This window comes from Dasypus novemcinctus, chromosome 8 (genome assembly GCF_030445035.2).
Source record: "Dasypus novemcinctus isolate mDasNov1 chromosome 8, mDasNov1.1.hap2, whole genome shotgun sequence".
Classification (NCBI taxonomy): Eukaryota; Metazoa; Chordata; class Mammalia; order Cingulata; family Dasypodidae; genus Dasypus; species Dasypus novemcinctus.
Window position 1 is genome coordinate 13,946,562 of NC_080680.1, and position 22,246 is coordinate 13,968,807.

At 41.4% G+C, this 22,246-nt stretch overlaps 1 protein-coding gene across 2 annotated transcripts in view; it reads right to left on the minus strand.

Annotated features, from left to right (window-relative positions):
* FAM120A (family with sequence similarity 120 member A) overlaps positions 1-22,246 on the minus strand; it is a 135,615-nt gene that overhangs the window by 24,287 nt on the left and 89,082 nt on the right. For both annotated transcript variants that reach the window (XM_004455563.4, XM_058301454.2), the window contains exons 11-12: positions 13,188-13,437; positions 3,673-3,787 (exon numbers count right to left, since the gene is read on the minus strand). In XM_004455563.4, the coding sequence (XP_004455620.2) occupies positions 3,673-3,787; positions 13,188-13,437 (365 nt within the window). The remainder of the gene's footprint in view (positions 1-3,672; positions 3,788-13,187; positions 13,438-22,246) is intronic.

Here is a 22,246-nt window from a genome sequence, read left to right on the forward strand (position 1 = left end):
CCTGTTTATTGTTTGTTATATTCGTACTCTAACAAGTATTTGATTAATATAATAACAGGAATTTGATTAATATAACTCGAAACCATTTTTGGGGCAAATAGAGCTATCTGTACGCTAAGTTTAAGAAACAACTGCAGATGCTCTGGAACACATGAGCACCCTAGTTAGAACCATTGTGCTCCAAATTTGCTGACAGGAGGAATGGAAAAATTCTAGATTATCTGCACAAAACAACATGCACACACACACGTTTTAAATGGCCTCAACATGAGTTGAGGAATTGTGTTTTTATGGAATGCAGAAAATGATGTTTACAGTTTTGAGACAATTTGTAGCTTAAGTAATAAAACCATTAGTAATTTAACAGAGAAAGTTCTTCAAAATAAAAGCAATTTTAAACAGTGTAAATAAAATCTCAACTGATGTGAAGATTTTTCCTCATTCCAGAATTTTTTAAAAAGTTACATCACATGGTATTTTGTAATCTTTAATATTTTCCCCAAGTGTTAATTATATAAATAATACATCTAATACTTATGGAGAGTTTAATAAAATAAGTATTTTTACATGCATTACTCATTTACTTCTCTCAACAACCCTACATTCTAGGGTCTATTAACAGGATTCCATTTAACCAAAGGAGAAACTGACTCACAGAGAGCTCAAGGACACAAAACCGGTCACTGAGAGAACCAGAATCAGAATCTTTGATCACAGACATGGCTGCAGTTTTACATTCTAACCTCATTCTCTTATATCAATTAAGATAAAATATTCAACATTATCCAATGTTCCTCAACTAGAGAAACAAAGGCAAAAAAGGCTGACTTTACAGGAAAGACAAGTATAGAATGTAATCTGCCCAATTAGCTAAAGAACCAGATTTCAGTGAGCTTACTTTGTTTAACTTCTAATTACTGGGCAACAGACTCTTACTTGAATTTGTTATATTTACCTATATGCAAAATAATTCTGACAGGTATCACAGACATGTTGCACGTCCCTAATACTGTCTTTAAAGCTCTTCATTTTTCCATCTTTTATATTCTGCTCTTGGCATGTGAAACTGTTAAAAGAATTTAAGGCAATTATAGGGGTGTCAAGAGCAAGGGAGGAAAAAAGTGGACAAATATTATAATTGTACAAAGGTTCTTCTTCTCAACCTTTACCCACCCTCCTCAAAACAGGGTCAGTGCTAACTTTACCTCAATAATTACATTCATGCTAGTAACCTAGGAGAAGCTCCTAGAATAAGTAACAGGAAAAGCTAAGGGCCACCAATCACCGACCGTCATGGTCTCAATCACTCAGGGAAATCGGTGATGGAGAAGGTATGGATGAAATGAAATTCCTAAAAATTCATTTTCACTCATGGTTTCAACACTTTTCCCCATCAAACCTTCCATAAGAAAAGATAACCAAAGAGGCTAAATGGTTAGAACTAGGTCTTTTCTTCCTCTGCTCCTTCTCTGACAGCAGTGCTTAAAGCGTATAATGGATAACAAATGGGAGAAGAAAAATAGGGTCTGGGCAATCCACAAACTGGATAATGGGCCCCTAAAACAACAACAACAAAAATCAAGAGTTGACTATATCATAAACAGTGAAATGGCATATTATAGAAAAGCATCCTGATTGCCTTATGATACAAAAAAAAAATGTAATGGTTAAATGAAAAAGCAATTTTAAAATCCAATTTTCTATCACTGAATTTTGGAACCCTCATCTCTGCAAAGGGATTTTTGTAGCAATTAAATAATGATTTTTACAACAATGCTCCATCTGAGAGCCAAGGGGATTTTCAATCTTAAGGAAAAACAAACAAAAAAACAAACAAAAAAATTAGGTCTTTCCCCTCATGAGCATTATTTTCCCTCATAGTTCTTTCCGAACTTATACTGATAATGAAAATGAAGCACTTACAGGAGTAGGCTGTCCTTATTAAAGGGAACCTTAGACCTCCAACAAGCAAGACCCAAAGAAACGATGAGTGAGACTGAAGTCACTGTACATAACATGTATTTTTCTAAATATATCTCTAGAAATGTCTGGCTTAGATGAAGAATCAGGAGAAAACCATGAAAGTACTAAGATCTCAAAAGAACCAAAATGAAAGCTTAGAATATGATTCTCTTTCAAAAGTTACAGCCTGCGTGTCGATCCAAAAATGAAAAGAATATGGGACATAAGATGAACTTTGAGAAAAAGTAACTTGATGGTGAATAAGGCTTAGTGGGCATACCTGATACCTGGTGGTCTGATTTTCAGAACTGGGATGTCAATACTGATGTAAAAATCTATATAAGAGAAACAGGAAGTAGAGGTAGAGGGACGGCACCACACTATAATAAAAGTATTTACAACACCCCTGAAGCACACTCTGGTAATGAAGACGGTGGTGATGAAACAATCTGGGTAAGAACACAAGGAATGAGAACCTGTACTTAGTATCTGCCACACTGTCTTGGGGAAAAAAACCTGACTAAACATTTTACAATAAGCAAAAATTTAAATTCAAAACATTCAAAAAAATTTTTGTCTAATCAACAGAAAAGCTTGATCTACAAAATAATGAGTACAACAATGTGGGGTAAATTTACCCTGCAGTTTTGTTCTATTTTTAAACTTAGTTTGTTTCCAAGTTATCAGGAAGCCTATGGTGACCACAAACGGCTTGAACCCCACCCGCTGAGGAGGTTCCCTCAACATCAAATCACTGAATTTAACAAAGTAATTTAGGGAAAACCAGGGATTTATTGAGCACTAATTATAGAATACTGGACATCTATAAAGCGAGCCTGGAAATCCTCTGGCAGGGAAAGAATGCCTTCAAAAAGAAGGGCAAAAAGATCTACAAGTGAAGGCCATTTTGCCAAAAAGAGATTATTAGATTACAAATTAAATTTAGTAATAAAAAAAAAAAATAGTAAATAACTGATGGCAAATGAGAAAAGGAGTACATTAAAAAGAAAAGGCAGATCCACTAATTTAGCTAACTGAAAAAGTCTTCTACTTTCTAGATTTTGGTACAGAAATCAGAAAGCAGTTACAATTATGTGAACATGGTAACTAATTAAAGTGTACTGAAAATTATACGCACGCTAAAAAATTAGGTAACTTGGAGAAAATTAATATTGTCAAAATAATTAAAGAACAAAAGGAATTATTAGAAGGGAAAATTAAAAGGAGTATGAAGTTAAATGCTGACTAAAAGGGGTAGAGGGAATGTTTATCAAGTATATTTTTAAAAGGGGTTTACAATAGTAGAAGGGCAAAGAATAAACATATGCTGTAATTAGGAACAATGGAACAAAATAAGAAAAAGAATCCTGGCTGGATGTTAGAAAATTCTTAAGATCGAGCCCTCCCAGGGTTTGGAACTGCCTCCTAAAATAAAAAAGGCAACTTTATTTCCTGATGTGTGCAAAACAAGAATAAACATCCACTGGTAAAGAAGGGAAAATCTGTGTGTTACAAAGGCACATTTCCAGTGTAGAGGAGGCAAACCCCTAACTGAGAAGGCATATGCCCTTGGCCCTGAAGGCGCTGCATCCCCGCCATTAGTGGTGTCAGTCCAGTGCATTGGGCCACACCACCCGGTGAAGGTTAGCCGTGTTACACGAGATCCAGAGCAGGACTTCCCCAGTCAAGAAAATCAGGCCCGTGAATTACCTTGAGCTCCTGCAGCTGATCCGGCTCATAAAGTTTGGGGGATAACGCCTGAGCCAGGAAGGCATCGAGTTCCTGGCGCCGCAATATCCGCACTCCTGGCCACTGCACCATATACCTGGGAGGTACAGAAACAGAGAACAGCCACTGGTTAAGTTCTAAATACATTCAGGGATGACTCAACCTCAGAAGGCTCACCCAGCTTTTCTCTTTTCATATGATAATGCCAATTACAAATATTTAATTATCATTTGGGCTAACTCTTAACATCTTACTTTAGAGTCATTAAAAATAGCACACTATTTTTTTCAAAAAGGTTGTTTATACTGAAAACTAGTTGGTCAATGATCTTTGATACCACTTCATTGTTGTAATATCTTTAAAGCCTGAAAGGAAATGATAAACATGAATTCACATGATTTATTTACCTTAATTCAGGAGTCAGGATACCTAGGAGGCAGATCCTAGGTCAAAACAGGAGAGAGTGATGTCATAATTACAAGCCCCCTGTGCTAAGTGTTAAGTGACCCCTCTGCAGCTGAAGGCACTACAGGGGAAAAACCTGGACAAGAGCAGTACCAGTGTCCCTCTCTGTGGGGAGAGGCTCCTGCCTGCCTTGCCAACCCTGGCCCGGCTCTGGCTGGTCACCAGCAGTTCCCAAGAGGGCCAGCCCCCGGTGCCCTCTGCATTGTTGCTCCTGTTGGCATGGGCAGGAGTGTGGGGTGCTCTTCTATGCTTCCTCATTCTGTAAATCCAAGCTCACAGGCAAGCTCCTGAGACTGTCACCACAGTGACCTCGCAGCCTCCAATCCTATTACTTTAGTTATTACAGTCCCCTGCCCCTGTTTAAGTTCTTCTAGGACTTAACCTAATCTCTACATATTTGTATGTCTATTTGCCAATTGACACCTCACAACAATGTAAGCTCCTTTTTGATCAGGACAGTGTCCAGTTTATTCACAATTGTATCTATAACAAAGATCTTCCTCTCTGTTCTATATAATGTCCCTTTGCCTCACATGGAACCTACTCTTACACACCAACCTCCACACTTTGGCTCGATCCCTTCGTCTGTGCTCCCCAGGGTTCTAGGAATTTGATGATACTCTTCCCCAATCCTTCCTACCTGCTGTCACAAACCAACACTGAAAACATATGATGGCAAACACAGCCATAACCAGTGATTAATGTTGATGTCATTTTTACTTAAAGCAAAAACTGCCTTATGATGCACTAAAACCACATCACTTTTGTGGTGTTCCTGCCAAACATGCACAACAGAATCTAATAGTGGCAAACCACAATTGAGAATGGCCTACAATGGGCTGGCAGACTACAGCTGTTTTGTAAATAAAGTTTTATTGGAACACAGCCACACCCATCCCCACAACTGCCAGATGAGTACTTGCAACAGAGACCCCATGGCCCACAAAGATGAAAACGTTTTGCAGATCCTTGGTTTACAAAATAATCAGTCTTTACTCTTCAAAAATATCTACGTCATAAACTCAGAGAAAGACTGAGAAACTGATCCAGATTAAAGAAGACATGACAACTGAACATGCAAAGCATCATCCAGAGTTCCTTTTGCTATAAAGGACCTTACTGGGAGAATGGGCAAAACCAGAATAAGATCTGAAATTCAGATATACAAATATTAATTTCCTGATATTGATAATGTCCTTGTATTTCAAGAAACACCAAGTGAAGTACTTAGGGGTAAACGGGTATCCTGCCTGCAACTTAATTTCAAGTAATTCAACACACACATGACAAGAGAAAAATGGACAAAGCAATTGTGGTAAAATGTTAATATTTGGGGAATCTTGGTAAAGGATATACAAGAACTTTTTGTATTGATCTTCCAAGTTTTCCTGAAGTCTAAAAATAGGCCAAAACAAAAAGTTAAAAGAGAGGAGAGAAAAATCTATGCAGATGACAGCCTAGCCCTTTAATTCCAGACCTTCCTCCCCCATCCAGCCACCTACACCAAGGGTCAGGCTGGTTCTGCCATCACCCCGGACCCCAGCCTTCTGCCCATCCACTTTCCCTCCAAGACTGCCTCCCCACTTGCCTGGCTCTTCAGCATCAGACAATTCTTGACTGCCCCATTTCCTCAGTCCCTCCCTCCCCAAGTCTTAGACCCCTCTAAACTGTCCTCCACTAGCACCTTGAGTTGTCTGGTTTCTTCTTATCACACTGGCCCAGTAAAAATATAACCCTGGATCAATCAACTGATGTCTCCACTCTAACTCAGAAAGCTTTCAGTTGTTGACTTCAAATCTCATCCCTATGTCCCTGTTGCCAGCATGACTCTCAGAGGCATACACTGGCCCTTTTACTCCTCCTTACTTACTTGGCTCCCTTGCCCAGTCCCCTCAACAACTCATCAACCCTGAAACTTCTGACCCCCTCCTCCATCTGTCACCCACGTTCTTAACAGGTATCTTATGCTTCCCACCATATCAATAAAACACAGGCCATGAAGTATGTTCTCCTTCACTGTCTTGTCCAAAGGGCCCAAAGCATAGAAGGTGGGCATGTATTCTGTCAGTGGAAGCAGCTGGGTATGGCATGAGAAACGTCTGTATAGAGGGGTCAGCACATTTATCTATGTTTTGACTCCATACCCTTCCTACTTCCTTGGGACCCTTTCCAATCATTTTTCCTTTCTCCTAAATCTCTTCCCAACCAACTCACCCTCAAGGAGCTCCTTCTTTTTTTTCAGTGTTCTAAAAAGTTTTCAAACCAGAAAACTCTCTCTTGATGCCAATCTGGCTTCCACCCAATTATTCAGCTGAAACCCTTAACGGTACTCAATACCAGCTTCTTGATTACCAAATCCCACAAATGTGGAATAAAAAAGTACATGAATAAATTAACTCAAATGTGAATCCACTTACTGGTTTGTGAGGTTAATAAGTAGTACTTATTAGTCTTTGCACTTTTCACTCTAGTGTTTTCCAGAAGTTCTAAAACCATTATTTTTTAAATAAACAATAACGAAATCAACACCAAAGACTATGTTAATGGAGAAATAGGACAAGTACTAAAATCTGGGACGATTTCATGAAGGTGACAAGCTGACCTGTTTACTTCAGGTTGACTGGAGAGAATGGATACAATAAGCAAATAGGAGAGTGAAAGAGGTGAAATGGGAAAAGAATGCAGGATATAGCTGTCAGTAACAAAGAATGGGGACCACACTGCCTTCCCTGCCCACTGTCTCTCACAGGGCTTGGCACAAAGGAAGTACCCCAAATGGCATTTGCCAAATGAGTGGCAAACCAAATAAATTAACATGGGGTAAAGTAGCAAAGTAAGTGTGAAAACGGGACTAAACTGTACCAAGAGATATGGGCATTCACACAAAGTTTAAAGAGTCAGGCTCCCATCATATGGCAGCAGCTCATCTTTTACTGCTCTGGAGTCCTGGGTCTGTCGGCCAGGGGTCCAGGCCAGCTGCTCCAGCCTGGGATGCGCAAGGCGCACAGCTTGTCCTTAATGAACATCAGTGTTATCTCTGGATCAGTTACATGGTTGCCAGCCTAGGGCTCCAGTGATGAAAGGCCAATCTTTCATCACGTTAAGCTTGGAAGAGAGAAATACTGGAAGGGGACAGATTCATCACCGTTCGCCTAATCGTAGGGTGTCCAGTACCTTCATCTTAAATTCCTGGCTATCACAGGTTTTTATTGATAAAAACATGCCCTTAAACGAATTTAACATTATTGAACACTTTCCAGAGTTTAGTAGAGGAGAACAGAAGATTCTAAAACAAACAAAAAACCCCGACTCTTTCATCAGCTGATCTTCAAGGGAATTAAGAAGTTGACATACTGTATTTGTATTTGGTCAACCTCAACTTAATTAAGGAGGGTTTTTCTAAATAAGTTTAACATCCTTAAAGTTTACAAATTTAAGAAACTTCAGGGGAAAAAAAATGAATAAATCTCTTCCTCCCTTCCCAAAGCCAATTAGGTGGCCCAGAGAGGAGAGTCAGCAGTGTCTACATAAGATGGGGGGCAACTGGACATGAGTGACAGAGCTCATCCAAGGCAGGGCTCAGCCTTGGTGGGGTGAGGAGGGCAGCCAGAAGGAGGGGAGGCAAGGGAGACTGGATTACACACAGGGAACTTGATCGAATAAGGATGGGCATGAAGGATAATTGGACCCGAGTTCCTTCAGAGGCGCAGGCTACCACTATGGCAATTCGGACGACTAGAATGACACCTGGGGTTCCAGATTGGAGGAGCAGTATGCATTTGCTGTTTCACTGAGAAAGAGAAATGCAGAACTGAAAGTGATTGCAAGTATATATCAATGCACCGACAGGGACAGGGAGCAGCAGTGCTCCAAGAGCAACGAGCCCACCCACAGGCAAGATCCTGCTGGATAAACACCATCCTCCTCTAGAAAGAATCTGGGCTGCCTGGAGGAACAGTGATTCCAGAGCTGAGGCAGGGAACCCACAAGATGAGGCTAGAACATCTGCAGGAAAGTGAACAAGTAGGAAACCAGTGTGACAAGACTCTCACTGGTCAAACGGGTGATAATTCAAGTATCAAAATAAACAATGGTGGCAATGGACTATAAGCCAATGAATAAAATAGCGAGCTCTGAGTTCGTGCTGATATAAATACGTAAATTATTACCTAGAACAAATGAAAAGGAATGGAATGTTTACATAGTTTCAATGTACCTCACCATAAAATACTATTAGTTACACAAGGTCAAGGAGTAACTCCACAGAGGGAGCATCCTGAGCATCGGAACAGGAGGGAACTGTTTGCCCGAGGTGGGGTATGGGGAGAACAAAGCTCCAATCCTGGGAAATTCCTGCCAAAGACGCATCCTGAATCTAATCAGGGAGAAAGAGCAAACCCAGCCTGAGAGACAGTCCCCAAATAGCTGGCCTGTCCTCTTCAGAAGCATCAAGGTCATGACGGTTCAAGGGAAGACTGAGGGATTCCTTCCTGTCTGAAGGAGACCAAAGGGACATGATGTCCAATGCACAGAGAGCCTCCAAGCTGGCTCCTTTTCTTGGAACGGGTGTTGCCAGGATAACTGGTGAAACATTCTGAAAACCAGATCAATGTTAATTGATTCTGATGGCTATATTGTGGTTCCACAGGAGATTTTCCTTGTTGGAAATCACATTCAAGTATTTGATGGGGCATCATGTGAGCAACCTTGAATGGTTCAGGCAAAAAAGTTCTTTGCATTATACTTGCAACTTTTCCCCAGGTTTCAAATTGTTAATAAACAAAACCAAACCCTCAAAAAGCAAGTGAACAATCAGGTATGCATGCCAATTCAAACTAACATCAAAACTTCCATGGTGCCTACACAAACACTGATAGCTCTGTCTGCTCAGAGGGCCAAGAAAGCAGTGACATCCCAGGAGCAATGAGCATTCCTAGTACTGGGATCAAATGGTTTCTAAGTACTACAGTAATGAAAAGAAGCAGGGCTCTTTAGAGAAGGGATAATTCCAGGGCTGGGACATGACAACAGCAAGATGAGAAACGAGAAATTAAGAAATAAGAAATAAGGAAATGCTGCAGGGGGAGAATAGGGTCTTGTACAAAGGACAAATGAGCCAACCTGAGAAAGCTCCTAATGGCCAGAGCTGGAACAATTTGAAGAATACAACAAGTAATAAGCAGAGCATCTATAGCTCAGTGCTTGAGCACCTGCCTCATACGTACAAGGTCTCTGGTTCAATCCCCTGTACTTCCTTAAAAATATAATGATAAAGAATAAAATAAATACACATGTATCAATATTGATATACCTAAATGGCTGAATAAATAAAAGGGGAAGAAGAGACTCTTCCTTACAGAAGAATTCCAGTTACTATACATAAATACCACCCTCTTCAAGAAGTGGCATTTAATCGCCCACCCCACCCGAGTGAGGCTGGACTCCACCGCTGCTTCCAAAGAACAGAGCAAAGGGGGAAAGAGGCACCTCACAGAGCACCTGAACCAAGAGGTGAAGGGTCCTGTTCCCCGCAGTCAGGCTCGGAGCACCGACCTCCTGACCCGGTGATGAGAAGGGCACCTCACCTCCGGGGTCCTCTTCCCCCAAATGCACAACCTTGATCTCATCATGAGACAGCACCGGCCAAACCTAACCTGGGGACAGTCCACCAAACCCCTGACCAGTCCCTCCTCAAGTGTCCAGGCCCCAGGAGATAAGGAAACACTGAGGACTGTCCTAGACCACAGCAGACTAAGGACACAGGACAACTAGTGCACTGGGCTCTTGGGACCAAAAACAGACGTTAGGGGAAAACGGATGACATCCAAATAAAGTTTGTAACATAGTTAGTAGCTGGTCTTTGTCTCCGGTTTCTTGGGGAAGAAACCTGTGAATCTTCGGAATTTCCCAAGATAAGCGTGTCCTGATAATCACCTCCGCCCAGGAACCACCTAAGAGCTCACGTGCCAAGGGGATGACCCTAAGGGGACCAGAGAGGGCCCAGCCACACCCGCTGTATTAGGCTAGGTGTGGCAACTCGACAGAGACCAAGCATGGGATGAGGGGGCCTGACCCACAGCCTCTGGGAGGGGAGGAGCTGGAGACTAAGCTCAATCGTGCGGGCATGGACTCCATCAGCCACACCTGCTGAAGGAACACCACATGAACTCAGGACACTGCAGTAAGCTGCCATGACTGAGAAGATGCATCTCTGTGCCGGGAGGGGACAGGGAAGCTCGCTTCTGAGACCCTCCCAGACCTCGCCCTATGCGTCTCTTCTTTTGGCTTCTTATTTGTATCCATTTCTATAAGGAAACTACAGTACCAAGTACAATGTCTTTATTGCCTATACATACACTGTTTCTGATTGGAAGCCATTATTAAAAATGATGCTGACTTCCAGGAAGATGGCAGACTAGAAAGACATGGGACACTTCTCCAGAAAAATAGCTTGAGGACAAGCTAAAACAGCCTAGAAAAAGATCTTCCAAGGTTTAAGACACCAGGCAAAGGCTGGGCACTGCCCAGAGGAGAAGGGACAAAGGAGGGGAATCCCAAAGACAGAACTGCAAGTTGAAGACAGTGGCTGCTGCTGCCGGCACCATCTCCCACACTTTAGAGCTCTCGGGGTTCTGGATCTGAGACTACAGACAAAGGGGGCTCCAGGGATCCACCACCCCAGGAAAGGGGAGAGAGAGGGACACAGCCTAAGGCTGACTGACTCAGCTTTTGACTCACAAATCTGGTCTGTGTCCCAGGAGCCCATCAAGGCCGGGTAGGGCTGTGCCATTGTTTACCTCGAGAGCCAGCAAGAGGCTAAAGATATACCACCCTCTCAATCTCCTTTTCTACCAACCAGGACTGATTGCTGAGGACTCAGGGGAGTGGAAAAATTTTCAAGCCAGGAATAGGGAGGGGGCTGTCAGAGAAGGCTGGAGAACCATCTCTGAAAAAGTCTGAATTACAAGGCTCCTAGCCTCCAGGAAGGAAGCTCTATCACATTGATCCCAGGTCTGTGTTGCCACAAATATACTCCGGCCAAGCACTGAACTGAGAGCTGCCAGAGAGCACCCTCTGTTGGCAGATGAAGGAAGTGCAGGAAAGAAAATTAAATCTAAGTAGGAGAGGCTTTTTCCCACCTTCATAGCCTCCCTCCCCAAGGCCCTAGGAAATGGGTCTGTAACCAATTAATGGGTCCAGAGCCTAGTTCTGAGCACCTAGTAGAGACAATCCTAACAATCCAGATCGAGCCAAGAATCAAAGAGCAGTGGTAACACACAGCCTCCCACCACTGAATCTCTACAAAAGAGAAAGAAACTGAACATCTGAGTAAACCACATCCTAATCAGATGCCTAGACATCAGCAAAAAATTACAAGCCAAATACAGTGTCTTTAACTAGTTCTGCAAATCTTTCTAGTAAATGATCAAATCCGAGCAGTGCTGGGAATCCCCACATTGATAGCCAATTGGTCAGAAGTGTGGGTGGCCCGAGTCCCTAAACTGGCCATTGGTGGCTGGTGGGCAATTCAAATCCATGAAGTCTGGCCTGATTCTGGGCAGCGAGTCAGAATTGAATTGAATTGAGTTACTGCAGTCATTGCAGAAGTTTTTGCAAGTTTTATACAATGTTCACTTCATAGTTTTGATAACTGTACTATAGCTATGTAGGATATTAACATTTGTGCAAATGCTTAAAATATATTAGGGTACTCATTACTTTGGCAATTATTGTGCAATTCTTTCAAAATAAAAAATCAGAAAAAAAATTTTCATGGATGTGGGCACATGCATTTTATACACAGAATTAGCACTTAAATATCACTTACTCACATAAGCACTTCATGTATCCACTTCCATACACGTATGCCATGAACTTCCAGTGCCACATTAATGGTGATACTGCTTATTCACTTCTTTAAAATAAGAGAGTCAAGCTACATTTCTTGTGCTCAGAGACAACTAAAGATGTAATTTAAATACCAATTTAGTGATAAAAAATAAGGGCAAACAATGTGGCCTTACTAGATGCCTAGCCCCACTCAGAGAGCTTCTCACATCCTAATCTTCACAGCACTCCTTTGAAGCAGGCACTACTACTGGCCACACTTCAGGGAGAAGGAATAAAGACTTTGCACCAGGTTCTCCAGTGAAGAGCAGAGAAGCTGTAGCTGAGCCTGAAAGCCTGGCCCTGGGCAGGTGCACCCGTCACAGGGCGCAAACCACATCTTGATTTGTAAGGAAAGGAGATGCACTATGCTGCTTTAGCATTCAGTAGCAGTTCACGTGGTTCTCCCAAACCATAAATATGACACAAAGTTGCCCTGTGTTGATTAACCAGCATTACTTGAGTAACATTTCACTTAGGAAAACTCCTCAACAAAACTTACATCAGGGTGGTTTAAGCACTCTCACTTTGAAGAGATAGGTTAAAGGGCCTACTATTTCTTTTCTTCTTTTTAAAGATTTATTTATTTATTTATTTAATTTCCCCCCCTCCCCTGGTTGTCTGTTCTCTGTGTCTATTTGCTGCGTCTTGTTTCTTTGTCCACTCCTGTTGTCGTCAGCGGCACGGGAAGTGTGGGCGGCGCCATTCCTGGGCAGGCTGCACTTTTCCTTTCGCACTGGGCGGCTCTCCTTACGGGGTGCACTCCTTGCGCATGGGGCTCCCCTACGCGGGGGACACCCCTGCGTGCGCGGCACTCCTTACGGGCATCAGCACTGCACATGGGCCAGCTCCACACGGGTCAAGGAGGCCCGGGGTTTGAACCGCGGACCTCCCATGTGGTAGACGGATGCCCTAACCACTGGGCCAAGTCCGTTTCCCCTACTATTTCTATAATATAAATTTTGACAAGCAACGTGATTCCATGTAATATAAGCTTTTCTTTGAGCAGAACACATTTTTGAGAAGGTCTGGCAGGCAGCACAATACACAGGACAGCAATTTCAACTGTGCTGGCCTGTGCCTAGCTCTAGAAACGGGTCAACAGTCCTGGGCTTCCCCACCTCTCCCATCACACTGCCTCTCACCGTAAAACGCAGCAGAGCACCGTGAGGTGAGTGGGCACGCTGGCTGGGTTGAGCATGGCCGGTGTATCCGACCTCATGCAGGCCAGGAAGGCCCTCATCCTGCGGTTCTTGTCCTCGACTGCTTTTCCCAGCCAGAGCCTCTTCAGGTTGGGGCAGGTCCACTCCCTGAAGGCAAGAGCTTCGACCAGTTCTGGGGTTTGGGGAGACTTCCCTTTGTAAGCTGCCCATTCTTTAATTATCACTGGTGAAACTACAGAAAGAAAAAAAGTCAGAGAAAAAAACAGTAAGCACCAAACTTACCTACTATGTCTTAACAAAAATAAATAGCTCCAATAATTACAGTAGGAAAATTTCACTTCTCATATAATAATGCATTCTCTTGTTGGTAAGCCACTGATTTGTCATAAAGTCCAACTTTTTAAAAATGTTTGTTTGCTCTATGCAATTTAATGAATTATTCAGACTTTGTTAGGCTACAGTTTCTTCTCAATCAAAGCACAACTGGATTTTCTGCTTTGGCTAATGTGCAAATCAAGGATATTAGGCAAAATGTTTTAATGTTTAAAATCTATTACTAGCTTTAATAATGACAACTGATATAATTCACAGAGGTATTTAATTACTGTTAACATGGAAAATCCAATTTAGGTAGCTGATGTCTTTTTCTATGCAGATGAATACCTTCCCTCATTAGATGTAAGATAATTTGCATTTGGTAGCTACTCCACTTAAAGACCTTCCCACTTTAACAAACATAACTACTAAACTCTATTTGAAAGATTGGTAAGGACAACCACCATGAAATGAGATCCAAAATGCCCCATAAAATCCTAAGTAGGAGCAACATTGCAAGTTCTGAAATCCCAGGTGATGCCTGCAGACAGTAATTATATTCAGCTAAACCTAAGACAGAGTGTGAAATGCTCTAACATTGCACCTCAGGAAAACTAAGATGTTCTAGGTGGATATAATACAAAAACAATGACCTCATATCCCCAATTGTTTTCCCACTATTATAGTCAAGAAACTCACAAACACACAAACATGCACTTTTTCCCATGTCATTTCCAAATAAATTAAGGAATAATCTATGATGAGGAAATACAAGGATGTCAATCCATATTGCACATCAGTATATTAACTGCAATGATTTCACAATCTGAGGATAGAATTAGGGCGTGTACTTATTAGGGAGTTAACAAAGAACCCGACTTAGTTCAAGAAATGTCAGTACCCAAACCGGCAGGGAAATCCAAATGGCATTGATCCATCTGGGTTTAATTTTCCTTAAGTAATGCCCACGGCAACTGAGAGATCCTGAGGAATCCAAAATGATGGCAAAGGGTGACTGGTGAACGAATAGCTGGCTGTTCTTCAGTTCCACCCCTGGTCTAAATATGGTTATACAATACAACGGTGTCTTCAAATGTAATAAAAAATGCCAAGTGTTAGATATTGGGTATATATAGCACGTTGCCAACAGAAAAGAAAAAAAACGTTTAAACACATTTCAAGGTCCTATGAGTCAGGCTGTTGTAGGTATGGAGCAGTGTAATGGCGTCTCATGTGTGCTCAGCCCGTGACAACAAACACAGCACTGACCACACTGTGTGAACAGGCCACAGGGGAGATGAGGTGCACAGGAGGTTACCGAAGATTTCCTTTTTATAAGAAATTTAGTTTTGTCATTAGGAAAACTCACTCACATTTGAATACCTTCAGGTTCAAGTTTGAAACACTTAAAATGCTTGTTTTTAAATCCATCAGTCAAAACACAGATATACATGTATGTATACATACATGCTTATTTGTATTTAATGCAGTATTCTTAACTGCCGGATATAAAACCAATGAAATCTACTCCTCCCAGCCAGAACCTGTCCCTTGAACTCTCAATCTAAGATCGCTTTTCCCCCCGAGCTGCACTACAGAACAGTTTCAAAGAAGTCAGCAGCGGCATGAGGTATGTTAAGGACTCACTGCCCTCATCAGCACCGCACTGCCCAGATGTAGTTCCTCAGGGCTGGGCACTGCCCTGTGATCCAACAGGAACCTCAGGAGACTGCCACCACCACGGGCCCCAAGACGAGAAACAGGCTAAGGGGGCCACAGAAGGCGCTATTAACCAAAGTGCTATATTTCTATTAGAGTACACCAAAGAAACCATTTCTTTCATGCCATAAAAAAGCAAAAATGCAGAAACCAAATTTTTCTGTGCATCATCTTCATTTTGCTGGCAAAAGATTTATTTCAGGGAACCCAACAGATTTTATCTTTGGTTGTTAGAGTAATCCAGTTTGTCTCATGTGTTTTGCTGCCACGATTGTGCTTCAGGAACATAGACACACAGCCTGAGTTTGCTGCACCTCAAAAGGCACAGATTATATATGTTAGGAGTCCCCTGTGAGTTTCCTCAAGAGAGGCATTCTTACTAAAACCTTATCACCTTATCTATCTTTATCTTAGTCCATTTACTTGGCTCTGTTCTTGACTCACCTGAATTGTTTTTACAGTGATTTTCTATTTTCATTCTAGAAATAAACAGTCAAAAGAATCTTCATTCTCAAATTTAGAATACGCAGACCTCTGCATCACTTATTTTTGCAAGTACTATAGCTGAGCTAATTGCAGACCAGGCCTTCCATCAGGTCAGTGGCACTAGCTGTGACTCCCTGCAAGGCCTCCTCAGGAGACTCCATTCCAGCTCTAGGGTAGTTTTCCACGCCAGGGCTCTGAGGGACCCAGGTGTGCCTGAATTTACTAGAGACATTACAAATGAGCAAACACTGCCTGAGAACTGCCACCTGATTCTTGTTAACAGGCCCTGGAACCAGCAGCAAGACTAAACGGAACGGAACCAGTTCATATTTCCTCAGGTCTGCCATGAGCAAAGGACTGTGCCGGTAAGACTGTAGATAGGAAGCAAAGATGAGGTAAGTATTAGTTTCTTCTCTCACAGTTCCAAGCACGTTGGTCTCCAGTATTCAGGACAAGAATGGTTCAAATCTAATTTAGGAAACACATGTCTTTAGTAGAGAAACAGATGCAAGTCAACCCAAATATTTTGCTCCAACAGCAAAGTTGCTATCCACTTGCTTTACTTTTAAAATTTGTTTTAGAAACAATCTAATATTTGGTAGCATTTTTGAGTGTACCACCACTTTATAGCTTTGTGACCTTCGGTCATTCATTTAACAAGGCAGGGCAGGGACTAGGGTGAGGTAAGTGAGGTGCCCAGCACTCAAATTTATGGAGGCCCTCACTTTCAGGGGCCAACCTGCATGTACAATTTTGAACCCTGGGTGCATCACCTGCCTCATCCTAGTCCTGGCCTTGGTACCAAGTACTTAGATTAAGGGATAATAACTTACTTTGCAGTATAATCCTGATGATTAAATATATGGGAAGTGGATGTGGCTCAAGCAGTTGGGTGCCCACCTACCACATGGGAGATCCGGGGTTCGGTTTCTGGTGCTTCCTAAAGAAGACGAGCATGATGGCAAGCTGATGCAACAAAATGTTGCAACAAGATGACACAACAAGGAAACAACGAGAGACACAACAAGCAAGGAGCGGAGGTGGCTCAAACGATTTGGCGCCTCCCTCCCACATGGGAGGTCCTGGGTTTGGTTCCTGGTGACTCCTAAAAAGATGACAAGCAGACACAGAGAGCACACAAGGAACAGACACAGCGCAGACAGCAAGTACAAACAATGGGGTGGTGGGGGACAGAAATAAATCTTAAAAAAATAAATATGAGGCACCTAGTACCCCATTGCAATAGTATCCCATTGCAAATGTGAAATCAACATTTTAGAAATGAAATTAAAGACTTTATAGGTTAAGGACTGAGCCCAACAGTAAGTAATCTGTGTTTTTAGCATGTATTACAAGGATCATTGGTCATATATGGATTATCCACAATAGTGTCAAAGCAATGTGACGACCAGGATATCCTAAGAAGGAACATTAGCTAAGACTTAGCAAAGAGCACTAAGGTATAAAATTATCTCTGTATGGTACTATTTTAGAAAGATATGTTCATATTGCCCTCTTCAAATAAAAGAATAAAAGAACCTCAGAGGTCAGCTACTCTATCTGCTACCTCCGGTGAAGAAATCTGTGTATCACCACAATAAACATTTATCTAATCTCATCTTTCCTACTGACAGGGAAATTCACTATTTCAGGAAGTAGCCTACTGCTAAAAGACTAAATATAAGATTGTTTTCCTGATTTTACACTGGTGAAAACAATGCTATTTCTCCAGTACCAGAGGTGAAATTTACAATGCATTTTTTTAACTGAAAATATATCTTCAAAATACCATTTTAGGGCATAAAACACACATGAGCTGTCAGTAAAATCACAATATTTTCAGTCAGAAGTCAATCATCATCAAATTTTAAAAAAATTAAAAAGCCAAGAAACAAAAAATAAAAAATATAAATAAGTTAAAAAAAAAGATATGAACAAAAACAAAAAAAAAAGAGAAGAAGAAAGAAAAAAAAAGTCAATCATCTTCTGTGAGTATCACATTTAAATATGTGCACACTCAACCTCCTTGGAAATCTGGTAAGAGTACTGATTGGGGGATCCATCCCAGGCCAAGAATAATAAACACTTTTCATTTTGTAGGCCAATTCCAATTATTGGTAGGTGCTGTGCTTATAAGGCCTTATTAAAAGTATGTCTCTAAACTCCTTGCCAAAGGGCTTCTATAGTCAGCAAGGCCAGCTAAGGGCTCGGGAAGGGAGAGGTAAGCAAATGGGTGCAATGAAGCCTTTTATTTCCTTTGCACATGAAAACTGTTCATTAACTTCTAAACAGTCTCTGTAGAAATGGTAGGTGGACTTTAATCATTTCCATATTTCCTAATGTTGACACACCTGTGAACACCCTCCAATTCTCAAAAAAAAAGCTGTGAGATTTTTTTCCTTAAACCTTGGATAACTTGAGGCTGGAGGCAGCTGACAGTGGACAAAAATATAGATGCTTAACAGGCCACAGAATATGTAGAAGAGCATGGTATTAGAGGAATGTAGACAAATGCTATTTATCTTTCTCATTTTCTCCACTTACATTATTCTTGAGGACCTATAAAATAAATATTAACCCAAAAGGGCAAATATAGATTGGCCTGTCATATAACACTACTAGTCTAAGTAACCGTTTCCTGTGCCAGAGGTTTGTGAGAAGGAAAAAAACCAGTCCATTAATGCCTGAGAGCATTGCTGAATAAATACATTCAGATTAATATATATATAAACAGCCTCCCTTAAAATCATGGAAAAAAAACAATTTTCACACATATTAAATCACACTAATATTGATGACATTAAGGTATTGCATTTCACAATATAATCCGCAATAAAGAAACTGAGTTTATTTTTAAATAAGCAACCCCAATTATTTGGCACAAACAACATTTCTAGAGCAAATTGGACCAAGAAAAAGAAAAAAATCAATATTCCTTCTGACTTGACAGTTTAAAAAAGTACAAGAATATATATAGGAAAATCCTTTATAAAAGTGGTATTCATTCATACATACACTCGCTTCCCATTTCCATAAATTTATCTCATGCCTATAATTGATGTCCCTCTGCTTTTTAAAACCATAATTCACTTTTACTTTCTGAATCTTATCTTTTCAGTTACAGCTGAGGCTTCATTTATTTTTAAAAGAGAATGTGGCAACTGGTTTATAAAAAGAAAGGTAAAGAATAATTTAGGAACTGAATAACACAGTGAACCCAGAGGCGGTTGAGAATTGTGGTTAAGGGTATAAATGTAAGAGAGTCCTTCTGTGAGCTAGGGCAGATGTACATCATTACTGCAGTGTGATGGGAATATGGAGAAACATGGGAAAACTATAATTGGTGTGACCTAAAGACTGTGGTTAATAGCAATACTATATTTTGCAACAATGCCAAGCTATACTGTGTTGATAATGGAGGTGTATGGAAAAAGTGTGCCAAATGTATGCTATGGACCATGATTAGTCGTAATAGTCTGATGATATTATCTCATAATCTGTAACAAATGTTCCAACAGGGTGTGGAGTTGTATGGGAAATCTACACATCTGTATGATTGTTTTCCAAGTTCACAATATCTGTAACAAAAATATATTTTAAAACATAATATGGGTTGGGGAAAATACATCAAATATAAGATAAGGAATATAGTTGGGAGTAATATTTTGACAATGCTCTTACATAGTTTGTAACAAATGTTTCATAGCAATCCAAAGAATTGGTGGAGGGGTGATGTACAAGATCCCTGTGTGATGTTACGTATGTTTATTTTGTAAGTTCACAATCTTTACTATACACGTATTGTTTGTGTTCATGTATGAATGATATACTTCAAAAAAAATTTTTAAAAAATGAGCCCCACACACACACAAAAGAGAGAGAATGTAAACCCCTTCTTACTTGTCCTTGAGTCATGGCACCCTCTCCCATCTACCCCATGGTAGAAAACTAGAAAGAGAATACTAGTGAACTGGGCCTCAATGATGCCCTGTTTGGGGGATGGTTGAGGGTGGGTTAGGCAGGGAGAAAAGGCTCTGGGGGGTGAAGGTGAAAAGATGGGGTGCACAGAACACCTCTCTCCACTGCAAGAGTAACTGGTAAGGTGAGAGAGTCTAAGGAAACATAGTGAGCCAGGGGTGCTGGGCTTTGGACCCTGTGGGGGCTATGCCTCCCCCGCCCACAGCAATCGCTATGGCTGCCATCCATCACACCTGGTGACTCATCCTGTGCTTGGATGTAAACAGTTCTCTTCAGCTGGCCCCCTGGTAAGATTTAGAATTCCAGAACTGTGACCTTCAATAGCACATTACAATAATGAACAGATATTCTGAGGAATTTCTTAAAAACAAAATTATAGAACGCAAGAATGGAAAATCAACTGCAACTATGTAAACGAGTATTTTTAAATTTAAAGGCCAGACTTTTTCTTAGGATCAGATAAACTACTTTTAACCATATAATGACTTGAAGAAAGAAACACGGGTAAGTCACATTAATTGTAAATTATGAGCACTTTATCATATGCCTTAATCAAAAGACTAGATTACCAAATAAATACATCTTAAATCTTGTGAGCATCAAATATTAAAATCACCCCTTAGACTCCGATATTCCCAATGAACAGACTTTGCTGAAAATAAAGACATCTTGGGAAATCACTGTAACCATGGCTCTTAACAGGAACATCTGTGTATGCAAAATGGTGCAATTCTCGAGTTATTTTAGATTAAAAAAAAAAAAAAAGTAACAATCAGAAATAGCCACATCAGCCATGGGCACGTTCCCTCTGGAGCTCAGCAGAAGGTTTGGGGCGACTGGGAGTTAGCAGAGGCCATGGGGTGCTTCCAGGAGCAGCCCTTCCACAAGAATCTGCCGTTATGGCACTGCCATCAGTGTGTGAAATTCCTTCCAGAGTGCTGACAAGTTCATTTCTTCTATGTGTCTTCTATATAGTCTAAAAGTGACTCCTGAGACAGCAAACAGAAACAAGATTTGAATGTATTTGTCTTTCAGATTTAGTCACCCGAAAGCTCTCTGAGAAACTGTGAGGGGTCATCTTCATTCCCTTTTGAGCCAACTGGAGCAGCCCATCACTGTGGGCAACTAGAGCTTCAAGAAGCGACAGCATTTTCTCCTTAATGATCCTTAGATATGTGGTCAACGAAGAGCTTTTTCAAGTAATGGACCTTACATGAATGGCATGACCAGAGTCAGGCTTGAGAGGCTGCTGAGAGCTAGAGTGTGTGCACTGCTAAGGAGTGCTGTTGAGAGCATGCAGGGCACAGATTCTTTTGTCACGCAAGCTTTGTTTTGAGCATGTTGAGAGTATTGAGCCTCAACCTTTACAAAAGATGCTCTGGACAAAAATCTTCCTCTCGAGAGGTGATGTTCCAACTACAGAAATCATCAGGGGAGATGTATTACTGACGTAAAAAACAATTTACAGGAAGCAGATATGGCTCAACGGGTAGAGCTTCTGCCTACCACATAAGAGGTCCAGGGTCCGATACCCAGGGCCTCCTGGCCTGTGTGGCAAGCTGGCCCACATGGAACACTGCCACACGCAAAGAGTGCTGCCCTCATAGGGGTGCCCCCCCGCACAGGAGTGCAGCCCACCCAGGAGTGGTGCTGCCCACAGAGAGCTGATGCAGCAAGATGACACAAAAAAAGAGACACAGAGGAGAGACAATATGAGATGCAACAAACTAGAGCTGAGATGACACAAGAGAATGATCGCCTCTCCGAAAGGTCCCAAGATGGGTTTCCGGAGCCACCTAATGAGAACACAACAGACACACAGCGAATGAACAGAGAGAACAGACAAGGGGGGGGGGGGTGAAATTAAAAACAAAACAAAACAAAAAAAAAACCGCACCTTGATAAAACCTTGTTTTCCCCTCATTAATGTAGTTAATGCATGAACATGTTCAGTTTTATCAGCTCCTCACAAAAACCTAAAGCATCTAGATTCTAAAGCTGCTGATAAAAATCTCACCCACCAAACAAGAAGGCTTCTCAACTTTTAAACTCATAGGCCAAAATTTATGCATTTCAATTCAGAGTAAATTTTTATTTGTCATAGCACAATACACTACATCCTTTCCATTGGTCAAAGAAGAATACAACACTAATCAAACTATTCCATCTCCTATCCTTAGAAAGAGGAGGAAATGAAGAGGGGAGGGAAAGAGGGAAAGGAAAAAAAAGGTAACTTCTGCCTAAACTCTCTGAAGCTATGTCCTATTCTATCCACCTCAGCCCAATGTGAAAACACTTTGTACTGTCTTCTCCCCTTCCTTCTGTATTCCTCTGCTCTCTCAACTCCAGTGCCCACAATGGCGTCAACAGTCCCACTGCCTACAACACAGCCCCTGCTGCCTACTTCCTTGTTTCTGAGCACCCAGGAAACATTTCCACTGTTCACAATGAGACGCCTGACTCCACCTAGTATAGAGTTCATTCTTCCCAGGGGGCGGTGGGGGGAGGGTGCAGGCAGCAGACAGGAGGCAAAGAGACACAAG